The sequence below is a fragment of the Schistocerca cancellata genome, chromosome 6, assembly GCF_023864275.1.
Source record: "Schistocerca cancellata isolate TAMUIC-IGC-003103 chromosome 6, iqSchCanc2.1, whole genome shotgun sequence".
In the NCBI taxonomy this organism is placed as follows: Eukaryota; Metazoa; Arthropoda; class Insecta; order Orthoptera; family Acrididae; genus Schistocerca; species Schistocerca cancellata.
This window is the reverse complement of record NC_064631.1, coordinates 367264484-367278585: the sequence shown is the minus strand read 5'-3', so window position 1 is coordinate 367278585 and position 14102 is coordinate 367264484. Positions and strand designations below refer to the sequence as shown.

At 39.0% G+C, this 14102-nt stretch overlaps 1 protein-coding gene across 1 annotated transcript in view; it reads left to right on the top strand.

Moving 5' to 3' along the window:
• LOC126088559 (uncharacterized) overlaps positions 1–5189 on the top strand; it is a 263333-nt gene extending 258144 nt beyond the window's left edge. The window contains exon 8 of the mRNA XM_049906743.1: positions 694–5189. Coding sequence (XP_049762700.1) covers positions 694–702 — 9 coding nt within the window. The 3' untranslated portion in view covers positions 703–5189. The remainder of the gene's footprint in view (positions 1–693) is intronic.
• Positions 5190–14102: the final 8913 nt, after the last annotated feature.

Sequence of the window (14102 nt, the reverse complement as noted above, 5' to 3'; positions counted from 1 at the left end):
TGGAAATGACAGTGTACCCTAGAGATTTAGGGTGGATTAACAATTTACCCTTGAGAACATAAGCATACTGAAATTAAAATGCCTCGTGTGCGTGCGTGAGCACGTGCATGCATGTCCACGAGCGGAAAGAGCCGGTAATTGAACAAATGTGTCAGTAGTTGTTAGTTTTAATCTTCCTTGACTTTAAAATCTATTCTTGCAGAAAATAGTGATAACAGGGTCCATCTTACAGAACAACACAATTCTATGTTTATCTTTAAACAGACATGTTGGACACTAGTGTTAATAGTTGCTAGTGTTACCATACAAATGTAGCAGTGAGGCATATAAAAGAGCTAATAAACAATTTAACAGGGCTGAGCTGGTCAACAACAACAACAACAACAATTATAAAGTGTGACTGAAGTGGATAAGCAGCCAAAGGAAATCAGAAAGTCTTTTGAGAGGAACTAACTACACATTCACTGACTATACCACAACTGTGGTGAAATATGTTTGTCTCTAGCAAACATTAAAATTGTTTTCTTGCAAGAAGGTGCAAACTATTCTTCATTTCTAGCTTGCTATTTATAAAATATTGTACATGCTTCCATCAGTACAATTGCATTGAGTCTCTTTCCTTCTTTGTTTCACCAGCTCAACTGTTCCACACCTTGCTTCTGTTTTTTTTTTTACTGGTGTCTTTATGTTCAGGTGATGTGAGTGGAGGGCGGGGCTGCAGGTGGTACTGGAGGACGACGGGGTTCATCAAGCCGTTCTAGCCACCATGTGCAGCAGCAACAGCAGCAGCAGCAACAACAGCAGCAGCAACAGCAGCAATTGCAGCTTCCCCACCTGCAACATCAGCAGCAACAGCAGCAGATCCATCACCACCATCACCCCCACCACCAGCAGCAACAGCAACATCAGCAACAACAACAGCAGCAGCAGCAGCAACAGCAGCAGTTGGCAGTTGCTCAGGCATCAGCCTCCACTAGTGGGGATATCCTGTGGCCTCATAGTGCCCCTTGGCTGGCTCTGAACAACATGTATGTGGGTGAAATGCTGCATCACAGATTGCTGCTGGAGCACGGCAAGACCAGCTCCGGCGTGCAGCCCCCTGAGCACCACCCACACCAGTGCGCGTCTCCATGTAGCATCTGTTCACTCAACCTGTAGCCCCCATCCTCCACTGACGGTGACTTTAAAAGAAGGCAGAGTTGCGTTTGCTGTGCATCGCACTTCTACCCTCGATGGACTTGGAGTTGTATTATTTTTTATTAGAGTGTAGGAGTTATTGCTCTGAAATGATTTTTGGAGAATACATATGTATAGTGTGTGTGTGTGTGTGTGTGTGTGTGTGTGTGTGTGTGTGTGTGTAAAAGACAAGAGCAATTTGTTGTGTTTGAGGAGTATTTTATGTATGGCCACCTTCCCATATTGGGTGTTAATCTGTTCTCTTATGTGCACCACTAGTTGTGAACTCTGAAGTTTCTTAGAAGGCTCACATTGTGTGTGTCATGATGGTTAAATTCAAAGACAAATTAAAGTTTCCAGAACTTAAATATCTGATGTGCACATATTTGAAGCAAAAACAAGAAAGACTAATATGTTACATAATTTTGTATTTATTCAGAAATATGAAACTGCAGCTTTCAGTGTTTTAAAAAAAAGTATAGATACATTTGTGATGCAAATTTTAGACAGAGTAGTTGGTCAGCAGATGCCTATCTATGCAAACAGTAGCAGCAATTTTCAAATTACTGTATGTGGCAAAGAGGGATTTGAGATAGAGAAGAGACTATTCAATATTCCTGTTCAGTTAATAGCAGGAAGTGAAAGTTTGTTCTTAACATTTTGTTCTGTGTGTGCAGCAGAACACTTTTGTAGTGTCATCTGTTCTTTGAGATTTTCCTTATTTTCTGATAATGGAACTCTCCCCCTCACAAAAAACCCACTTCTGACGTTGCAGCAGTTAACTTTAACATCTAAGTTACTTCAGAATATACTGAGCATCAATTTGGAATGTTAATGTGCTAAAATAAGTAACATGTGGAATAGTATTTCAGTTCAGTCACTGAAATGATGGATTTATTTATTTTTGGATTTCCAACAAAAATGCAACAAGCTGAAGAATTTTGAAAAATATATTTTAAACTCTTTTTTTTATGATGAAAAATGTTGCCGAAATGATTCTCACATTTCAAACATAATTGCTGTTTTGCCATAAAAGAATACCTGTATCTACGTAGAACCACTGAAGAAAGTTAATAGAGTGCTTCCAGGTGTTGTTTCAAGTTGATTTCACTTTATGTACAATATTAATATGGCTGACCCAGCTATCTTCTTCAGGTGCTGCGAGTGTTGCTGTTTGGAATCTGGGCAGCGAGTAAACGTAATAGTAAAACTCGCTGCACCTGAAGAAGATGGCTGGGTCAGTCAACAAAATGTGGTGCATAAAATGGAAAAAAACTTGGCCCAACACCTGGAAGGACATTATTAACTGATCGCACAAAAAAAAAAAAAAAAAAAAAAACCTGAGGGATCACAGCCCTCTGGAAATAGTAACTGACTTGTCTCTCACATTTTTATCTGCAGAACTTTATGAATTAAAGCAGTGACTTTGGAAAGTGGAAAAATACATAAATAAATCAATTATGCCTTTTTAAAATCAGAAACAAAACAAAAATATGTGGGTTTGAAGAATACAAATTTTAAAGTTAAACCTGTCATGAATAAATTCATACTTTAAATAAATTTCAGTCATACTCATTCATCATTGTTACATTCATATGAAATCTATCAAATCATTTGCTGTTTCACTAAACATACACATCTTAAATTGTTCAGTTATTACTGATGTATAGTATAGTGTTTAATATTCCATGTTATATATATTAAATATTATTGTTAGTGTTCTAGCATCTCTATTAGTATCTTGTAGAAACATTCAGATTTTGAAGTCTTATGAAATGTGTACCATCAATTTCTGTAAGAATACTGTTACTAAATACGTAGCATTGGATACAGATGTTTCAAATATTTCTTTTTGATGGTAACAAATTTAGTAACTTAACTCAGATCATTGAATGCTGTGATTAAACTACTCTCTGCAATAATTAAATTTGAAATAATTGTTAGAATTACACATGTTACTCTCCAGTCATGAATAAATAACCTATTAAGATATTTTGTACTTTTATGATATAGAGGTGCAAAGAGTGTGAAAGAATTCAATTTTTATATACACTATATTCTCATGTCAATCTGACCATTTAGAAAAGTTTAAGGTGAGACACTCAAATAGTTGAATGAATGAAATTTCTCTAATAGCATTCTGCTAAAATTCTGTAGCAACAGTATATACTACTTTTATCTTCATTTTGTACTAACTAGTTTCCAAAAGAGGCTAGTGTGCTGACTGGTGCTGCTCTTGACTGATGAAATGTGATCCATATTTGTTTTTAGTTTGTTATAACTATATACTTTTGTGAGATACAGTTTTATTGGAGGATGCCTGAAGTATGTAATGGCAGACAATAATTTAATGTATGAATGTTTATACAGATTTTGCTCTTGTGATTGCTGAGGCTCTCTTGGATTCTATGTTGTCAGTAAATAGCTGTAGGTAAACTTTGTTTGTTCTTTTGAAATTATTTTGACCATGTCGCATGGTGTATAATGTATTGACCTTCTAGCTGAATATTTGAACTATCCATCAGAATTAATTTTGACTGACAATATAGTGGTATAGTCTGACCAATCAAAATGTGTGCATGGAAGAACACTGTGTTTTTTGGAATTACCTCATTGTAAGCTAAGTGTGTTTCATCTTCCTCCTCCTTTCTTTGTCCTTTCTTTTTTCCACCACAGAGGACAATAGTAGATACCTTAAAGGTTGTACACTGTGTTCTACTCATTTCTGTCTGAAGTACAGTATGGCACCATGCTGCCCTCGTTGCCAGGAATACAGTTTTCTTGGTCAGCCTTAAGTTTTGTATCCAACATATAACCCCAAAAAAGAAAACAAAAAACTACAAAATTGCTTCTTGTCCCTACCTAAAAGACAAAAATTGGAACTGGAATGTGATGTACTATTTTGCTGTAACGTTCATGAACTTCTGACAAGGTTATACAAAGATTCATTATTATATGCTGTTCTTTTCTGTGGGAAGAAGAAAAAGAGCAGCACAAAAAAGAACATGTATGTATTATTAATAGTGCTCTTTATGCCCATAGGAAAAAGATAATGGTCCTCATTGGCATCTGAACACACAAGAATCAAACTGATAATTATTCTTTACCATACTCAGACAGACATTGCATTGTGAATGGAAATATTCGTATCTAATAAGGTGATGGGGGCACATGACAAAACAGTGTTGAAGCAATATACTGCTTAAAAACTTAGCAAGATTAATCTTTGTTGTTGCTTTTAAGTTAATTTTCCTGCTGTAATTGTCAGAAACAGGCATTTTATATATTTTCTGTGTATGTTGGAATGAAATTGTGCAAGAGGCATTTTCTAAATTGTTCATATGTTCATCAGCTTTTGTAGCAGTATTTGAGGAATGGATGATAATAAATGAGGGAAAATATTGATTTTAAATGAATTATTGTTGGTGAAGTGAATATACACAAATTTTAGAGGAGAACATGAAGGTAGTGTAAGTAATACAGCAAGAACATGTAGAATATCTCACAGCGTTTAATGTAAATGTGAAGCTTGAGAAATCAGTGTCACAGGCACTAAATGATGATTGGGGTACTATACATACATAATACAGCATACCATATGTTGTTAGTCTCCAGCATTCATTCAAAACAGTGTAATCTGTTTTGTTTTGTGTAAGACAACAAAATGTGAAGGAATCTATTTTGTTCAGTAATTCTGCATTATTTGAAGGTATTCTTAAAGTAATAGTGTTTACATTCCCCACTCCTATGAAACCTACATGCTTATAATATAGAATACACAGTTATCTCAAGTAAGTTTTTCTGTGTGTCATGTGAGACACAATTTCTTGTGCAGATGTTGCGCCTGTGTAATTCATGAAGACTTCTATAAGGACATGTCAGAAAGCTAAATTTCATTTTATAGTTTTTGATTGCTGAATATCTGTATTGTAATAATCTGTTTGATAGCGTTCATTTTGGTGAATTGACTCTGATCATGTAGATGGGATTGGTGCAATAAAGCTTTTTCAGAATTTCTTTCTTTTAATTTTTCATTAATGTACCACATCGTAATGTCCTGTTGAGAGAATGAATGTCTCTTTGGGATGTTAAGTCATTAGTGTCTACTGCTTTGACAGTTTAAAATAAACGGTAATAATTTAAATTTGATACAAATTCTAGGTAACACTATTTCTTTCTGAACAGAAGAATAAATCAAATTATGGAAACTTTTATTTCTATTATTCCACCTTATTTGTCCAACTGATTATTTCTTTTAGATGGTTCTGATATCACTGGTGCTATTTCGTACAGACATGTAAAGTTGTAACCACTCTGCCTGACCCTGGAAGCTGCATCACAGGCAGTGACTGAAGGCATATTTATTTATTTATTTACATTCTTTTTTAATCATTCTCCTTATGTGTTCTTTGTTAAACCAAATAAAACCTTCAGTGTATGGACTTTGATCTTTTGAAATGCCCTTCATTACGTGCAATATTTTTTTTTTCCTGAATGTTATCAATAGTATTGAAATTGTTCCTTCAGCAAAAAAAGGCTTTAAACAAAATTCTGTATACAAAAATTTCAGAATGTTTTGTGATGATAAAAAAACACTTCTTGAGTGTGGTGAAAATGTCAAAGGTTTAGCGTTTCCTCACCAGGAGTCCTATGAAGGTTTTGTTGCCAGTGGTGTTAAGAGGTGGTGATCAAGAATATTGTTCGAGATGTTGCTGACCTACAGAGTTTCTTATTTGCAGGGGAACGGGACCCGCAGGGGGTGGGGGGTGAAATGTTTGGTGTAAGACGCACACCAGAACCCTCGAAGAGCTGGTTGCCCATTTGGCTGAAGCTGCAACCATTATTCATGAAACATCTGGTTATTTTGAGCATGTCAGACAATAATTAACATGCAGATGTCAATTTGCATTAGTGTAAACGGACAACATTTTCAGGAACATCTCTAAAACAGTGTTCATCAAACTGCAGTTTGAACCCTATCTATGACACAACCTACAGGGACCACTAGCAAAGAAACTGTGCACTTGTGACATTTTTGATGTATAAAATGTTTCTTTTTATTTCCTCTAAACCGTCAAAAATTTTGCATGCATAGCTTGTTATATCCTATATATTACTCTTGAAGAAAGAAAAATCATATGGAGCAATGTCTTGGGGTGTGAAGGAACTGGGTAGGGCAGTCATCATGTTTTTGATAAAGCTGAGTGGGTTGGTGTGTTGTCACAATGTAGGAACCACAGATATGGTCTTATTTTTTGAATCTGCTAATGCAGTCTTTTTCAAAATGATGCACTTTCTACTCTGATGCAAGATTTTAAAATGCACAATTCCACTGAAATAAGAAAAGTTCTGAGCATCTCTTTGACTTGAGACTACGGTGCTTATTTTGGCATGGAGATCCTTTGGTTATGAAACCCCTATGACACGAACCCATAGTGTGTCCATACTGTTGTGCAAGTTAGGTGACAGATGACTTTTTGGTGCAATCAAGATATTTCATTTTGTCAGAGTGAGGGTCATCAATTGAAGGCTTTTGTCGTTGAAGATCATCTTTCATTGATTTAGAGCTACTTTTGGACCCTTTTGTTGTTGTGGATATGTGTACACATCCTGGTCTGCCCTTCCCCAGGCGCTGTGGATGTGTCAGTGCTAGTGAAGTCTGTTTGCATCCTGGACCACTGACTTCTTGCTGCTTTATTCAAGTTACTTTCATATCTCAGTGAATAAAAAAATTGAAATATTTATCATACAACATATGAACCTCACCACATGCTATCATTTGCAAAAAAACGTCGTCTCGATATCATTTCTGGGGTAAGATGGTTGTTCTGACCACATGATTCGTGATGCACAAGGACTTGGATGGGCATGCCACACACAACTGTCCGCTGGATATAAAAATCGGTAACTCGAACAAAACGAGATATCATTCTGCTCTCAATTTAAAATAAAACTTCAATATCTTATCTACATTTCATGCACTGTATGAGCTAAAATCAATTGTATGCAAAGTTTATGCAATGTGTTTTTACCTCTGCAAACTCTTTAAAATAGTTTGTAATGTTTTACTTAATTTGATGCAGTACAGTAACAATGACAAGTAATGAAAAGAAATAGAGTCCTTTATTGAACATAGGCATCAACCTAAAGATGTGCATAAATCAAATTTTGTCAGCGGATAGTCTTCTTAAAATTAGATGATAGGTATTTCATAGTAGCCGGAACACTGTCACCATGGGTTTCAGCATTTGTCAAGCAGTATGGCCACAACAAAGCTGCACACAACCCAGAATGCAGTGAGCATGTCTAGCATGAGAGAGTTAACTGGGAGGACTGTTGGTAATACTGTCTTCAACCTAGAGTTTCATCTCCATAAGACCACATCAGAAGTTTAAGCATTCTATAACTGCTTACCTATTTTCACACAAAATTGCTCATTATAATTGTTCCCGTAAACTAGACATTACAGAAATTGCTACAAACATTGTTTCATCTTTCACCTGAATAACAATAGCTTAGGAACTAAAAGGGAGATTAACTATTTGGTTACCCAGGAGGATGTACTCTAATCTTACAATCAGGGAACATACAACAATGGAAGGTGTAAAGGTAACCATTGCCGTATCTCAGGACTGAGCATGAAAGAGAGAGAGAGAGCTGGCTGACTACATTCTTCTGGTACTGTGTGTATTCTCTCTCTGCAAATCTGCATATTCAGAAATGGATAATAACTGTTGCATGACATAGGTGACTGCACCAAAGGCAGGGACTCTAAATCCATAACCTAAATACTAACATCAGTAATTTACTTTTTCATATTTCTAATTTCACAGTGGCACACCATTCTGTGTCTGATATTTACTTACTCTTCTGTAAATGAATATGACATCTGTCAAAAATGAAACACTTTTAAATTTGAATTAACTTTGCAGAAGTGTAGTCCATGTTTCTTTCAAATTAAGTCCCTCCTTTGTTAATTTTGTCTTATAATCCTAAAAAGTTCGCTCTGAAATGCTTTCATCGCTTGTGACAGTTTCTTTTCCCTTACTGTCATCAGTTGGTTAAAATGATCTCCTTGAACATAAATTATTCCTGAAAAGAGAAAAAAAGTAATATGTATCCAGGTCTTAGAGGGGAAGAGTGGCTGGGGAAGGGTGGTTGCCTTATTTGTTACAAAGCTGAATGGACAAGCAAATTGTCATGCTGTAGGGACCACAGCTGTGGTCTTATTTTGTGAATTTCACTGTCCAATCTTTTCAAAATCATGCACAATAATGATGTCTGTCTGATATAGAGGCAAAAATTCAAAATGCTCAGCTGAATCAATATAAAAAAAATTTGAGATCAGCTGTTTCACACTGGGTTGAGCTAGTTGTGCTTCTTTTTGGTATCTAGATCCTTTGGTCCTCTAACAAGAAACAAACTCAACTCTTTGGTCATTTTGTTGTAGACATGTGCTTGATCACAACATACATAGGTCTTACCAAGTTGACAACTGTGGTGTGATAGTGTGTTCAGTGTGTATTACAACAGTTGCATTGTGTTTCATTTAGTTTCCCCTTTCTATAGCAGTGTTTATTGTCTGCATTTATCACAAATTTTCACTATTCTCAAATTTGTTATGTGAGCACAATTCCAGAAAGAAAATATGGGTGTGGCTCAAAGTTAAAATATATTCTGCAAATCAGTAAATTTTTATCCTGGATTTCTTAATCCTTTCAGTTCTTAAAGGAGGGAACTTGCAGCATAACACATCCAAAAATGTACTGTCGTGAGGGAAAGAGAGAGAGAGGGGGGGGCGGGGGGAGCATTGTCTGCCCCTCGGCTGAATGACTGCATAGTCTGACTGCCATGCTGCGGGCCCGGGTTCAATTCCTGACCAGGGCAGTGATTTTTTCCACTCGGAGACTGGGTGTTGTGTTTTCCTCATCATCATTTCATCAACAACAACATCATGCAAGTCACCCAATGTGGCGTTAGCTGAAAAGATTTGCAACTCAGCAGTCAAACTTCCCCGGATGGGGACTCCTGGCCATCAATGCCATATGATCATTTAATTTCACTGATACCTGCTTTGAATGGGAGTGAAGAGAGGATCATTGAGAGACACGTATCCGAGATATCAAAAATTTCTTAAGAACCATCCTCTCCTACTGATACCGTCTTCTCTACAGGAAGTACAGCTCAGGGATTGGGGGGGAAAGAGGGACCAGGGAGTCTCAGGGTATTACACCCATCCCTCAAACCAATAGGTCTGAGGTACTGTCTTTCATTGAAACTGAGCCAGTGGAACATACTTCTCCTGGTGGGAAACCCGGTGTGTCCATTGTTAAGGGGGAGGGAAGTGAAAAGAGCAAGGGTTTGTTAATCACTGGCAGTTTGAATGAACAGCAAGTACTGGTACTGCTTAGGGAAATGGCAACAAGAAACGGGAAGGATCGCTTTGGACAGTCTGTGTGTGTCTTGTGGTCTCTCTCAAGATGTTGAAAAGGCTGTTCTGGCAAACACTGAGGGAACAGGGTTCAACAAACGGCAGACAGCGGCGCATGTTGGAGCAAATGATATCTGCCTTCTGGGCTTCAATGTCATACTTGGATCATTACAGTGAATGACATAGAATGGTGTGAAGACCAGAGTTGCTCAGCGAATTGATAAGATGGTTTAACTAATGCTCTCACTCTCTCCTGATCATCTCTGGACTGAAGCTGGCACGTTGCTTAGCAATGTACCACTATCTTTGAGTTACTCTCCGTGATGCCACCCCCTTTCATCTTTGTCTGTCCTTGTCCTCACTGCACATGGGTCCCTCTCATCTTGCCCTTCCTTTTTAATCTTCTCCATACTATCCCTATTTAGCAAGCACCTTCGACAATCTCTGGTGGCCTGCCTTGTTCGGACAGCTACGAGAGATGCAGACACTGACAGTCTTATACAATAGCTTACTTGACTACTGCAAAGATAGGTTTGTGCTATGGCAAGCACGAACACAGAAAGTTATCAAGAAAATAACAAAAGGATGGCCACAAGGCTCAATCTGTGGGGCAATTTTCAGGTATATTGCTATAGAACGGCTCCTAAACAATCTGAACAAAGAAGATAGGGTGAAGGCTATAGTAGCCTATGCTGACGATTTTCTGGTAGTAATAACTGCAAACTCGAGAGTGTAACTTGAAAACAAGGCTACACAACTACTTATAAAAACATGTGACTGGTTCATGCATAACAAGCTCACAATTATGACATACAAGGCAGTATATTTATTGATCAAAGGGCCTTGCAGAGAAATCCCACCATTAAGCTGAACAACACTAGCACACAGAGGAAAATAACAAGATACCTAGGGATACACCTCGACAAATGATTGACATTCAGTGAGCACATAAGACTTACAACTGAGAACATGACAAGACTAATGCACCAACTTGCCACACTAAACTCAACACACTACAGAAACTGTGAATGTATCATATAGCCCTCTTTAAATCCGTAATGTATTTTGCAGCAAGTGCCTGGGCGCATTGACTCTCACTCACAATCCAAAAAACTATTGTGAGGCATGGACAAGGAGGTGTATTGCTCTGAATGTCAGGGGCACTTGACACCGTGACCATAGTAGAACTCCTACTGTTGCACTTGCAACATACTCTGTTGACATAACCATTAGACACAGAGCAGCAGCATACTGGCTGAAAAGGGGAAGATTGGATAAGGTATATGAGATAACAGGGGAGCATATAACAGAAAAATACCAATGAAACCTTTGGGAGGTTGAGACATGGCAAAGAGAATGGGAAATGTCTGACAAGGGCTGTTGGGTTTTCTCCTTCTTCCCAAACATCTGGGAACAGTTGAGGCTCAGACACTTTGACCCAAGTCATGGTATGGCACGTTTCCTGAAGGACCATGGCCTTTACCCAACACACTTGTACCACTTTGGCCATTTTGGGCAGTGTGGATCCCCCCGAACACATAACACTAGAACGTGGTGCACGCATGCACCTGCGTGCACACCACAACACGCGCACACACACACATCAAAAATCAAGCTTTAAGAGACCCTGATAACTAAAGCATGCTTAATTACATCGCTGACGAAATATCATGAGCGCTACACAAGGCTTATAAGAGCGATGACCACATATCAGATCATGACCTGAAACACACCCTACACCACAGCATGACTGCCAGTGTCATCGTAACTGCCGTCTGCTTCACACCTCCTGTGCAGCAAGCTATGTAAATTTAAGTATTAACTGTGTTTTTCTTACTTGTCTCTTCTTTTTCCATTTGTTTCTGCTTTTAGGAAGCTTTAATTTTCGAGTACTAGTAATAGTCTTCCATAGATTTCGTGTTTGTTTTGAATACAGTCCAGAGACAGTTAGTGCTTATTTTCATTGTTGCCAACAAGAAGTGTCTATAACAACAGTTTAGTCAGCTATCAGCTGCCTTTAGTGAATAGCAGTCTAGTTAAAAGTTGATTACTTAACTCTCTACAGTAAATTGATTTCTTAGGATGGATAGGATGTGTGACTGCTGTGTACGGACGCAGGAGGATCTGGCCACTGTTTGTGAACAGCTGAGAGTGCTGATGGCCACGGTCAGCCATCTTCAGGCTGCTGCCTCAGAGTGTAGCGGCAGTGGGGAGTCTGCTGTGTCACATGGTACATCCAAAGTGTTACAAGCTTCACCCATGGTCCCTGTTGTCGAGACATCTTCACAGGTACCGGGCGCAGTTGGGCCACCCTCTCCCCAAGGGGAGTGGCGGGTTCAACGGCGTTCGTGTCACACGAGGCCGAGGGTCAATGTGGAGGCTGGCTGTGTGGCATCGCCTGCTCTGCCTGTGAGTGGACATGTGGCCGCTCCTTCAGCAAGGTCCGACCAGGCACATGGGGGTAGGGGTTTATTAGTGATTGGGAGTTCCAATGTTGGCTGGGTGATGGATCCCCTTAGGGAAATAGCGGAAAGGTTGGGGAAGAAGGCCAGTGTTTGCTCTGTCTGCTTGCTGGGGGGTCTCATCCGAGATGTGGAGGAGGCCCTCCCGGTGGCGATAGAGAGCACTGGGTGCACCGGACTGCAAATTGTTGCTCATGTCGGCACCAGTGACTCCTGCCGTCTAGGTTCAGAGGTGAGCACATAAGACTTACAACTGAGAACATGACAAGACTAATGCACCAACATACAGTCGGTTGGCGGAGTTGGTGAAGGCGGAAAGTCTCGCTCATGGGGTGGAATCTGAGCTAACTATTTGTAGTGTCGTTCCAAGAACCGATCACAGTCCTCTGGTTTAGAGCCGATTGGAAGGCTTAAACCAGCGGCTCAGACGATTCTGCGGGTGCAAATTTCTTGACCTCCGCTATTGGTTGGAGAACTGTAGGGTCCCCCTGAATAGGTCAGGCATGCACTACACGCAGTAAGCAGCTACAAGGGTAGCGGATTACATGTGGAGTGCACATGTGAGTTTTTTAGGTTAGAGAATTCCCTCCCTAGGCCCGACAAGACACCTCCTGAGATGCGACATGGTAGCAGTAGGCAAAACGTAACAGAGAATGACAATATTAGTGTGGTAATAGTAAACTGCAGGATCGTCTATAGAAATGTCCCAGAACTGCTCTCATTAATAAACGATCATAATGCCCACATAGTACTAGGTACGGGAAGTTGGCTGAAAACAGATAGAAACAGTAACGAAATTCTAAACTCAGATTGGAATGTATACCGCAGAGACAGGATGGATAGTGAAGGAGGAGGCATGTTTATGGCGATAAAAAGTGCAATAGTATCAAAGGAATTTGACGGAGTTCCAAAATGTGAAATAATTTAGGTGAAGGGCATGGTTAAAGCAGACTCAAACATGGTAACTGGATGTCTCTATAGGTCCCCTGGCAAAGCAGCTGTTGTGGCAGAACACCTGAAGGAAAATTTGGAAAATATTTTTATTAGATTTCCTGATCATGTTATAGTTTTGAGTGAGGATTTTAATTTACCACATATAGACTGGGAGACTCAAACGATTATAACAGGTGGCAGGGACAAAGAATCCAGTGAATTTTTTTAAGTGCATTATCTGAAAACTACCTTGTGCAGTTAAACAGAGAACCGACTCGTGATGATAAGATATTAGACCTTCTGGTGACAAACAGACCCGAACTATTTGAAACAGTTAATGCAGAACAGGGAATCAGCGATCATAAAGCGGTTACAGCATCAGTGATTTCAACTGTAAATAGAAATATTAAAAAAAGTAGGAAGATTTTTCTGTTTAGAAAAAGTGACAAAAAGCAGATTTCAGAGTACTTGACGGCTCAACACAAAAGTTTTATCTCAAGTACAGATAGTGTTGAGGATCAATGGACAAAGTTCAAAACCACCGTAAAATATGCATTGGATGAGTATATGCCAAGCAAGATCGTAAGAGATGGAAAAGAGCCACTGTGGTACAGGAACCATGTTAGAAAACTGCTATGGAAGCAAAGGGAACTTCACAGAAAACATAAACATAGCCAAAGCCTTGCAGACAAACAAAAATTACATGAAGCAAAATGTAGTGTGAGGAGGGCTATGTGAGAGGCGTTCAACGAATTCAAAAGTAATGTTCTATGTACTGACTTGGCAGAAAATCCTAAGAAATTTTGGTCTTACATTAAAGCGGTAGGTGGATCAAAACAAAATGTCCAGACACTCCGTGACGAAAATGGTACTGCACAGAGGATGACAGACTAAAGGCCGAAATACTAAATGTCTTTTTCCAAAGCTGTTTCACAGAGGAAGACTGCACTGTAGTTCCTTCTCTAGATTGTCGCACAGATGATAAAATAGTAGATATCGAAATAGATGACAGAGGGATAAAAAAACAATTAAAATCGCTCAAAAGAGGAAAGGCCACTGGACCTGATGGGATACCAGTTCGATTTTACACAGAGTACGTG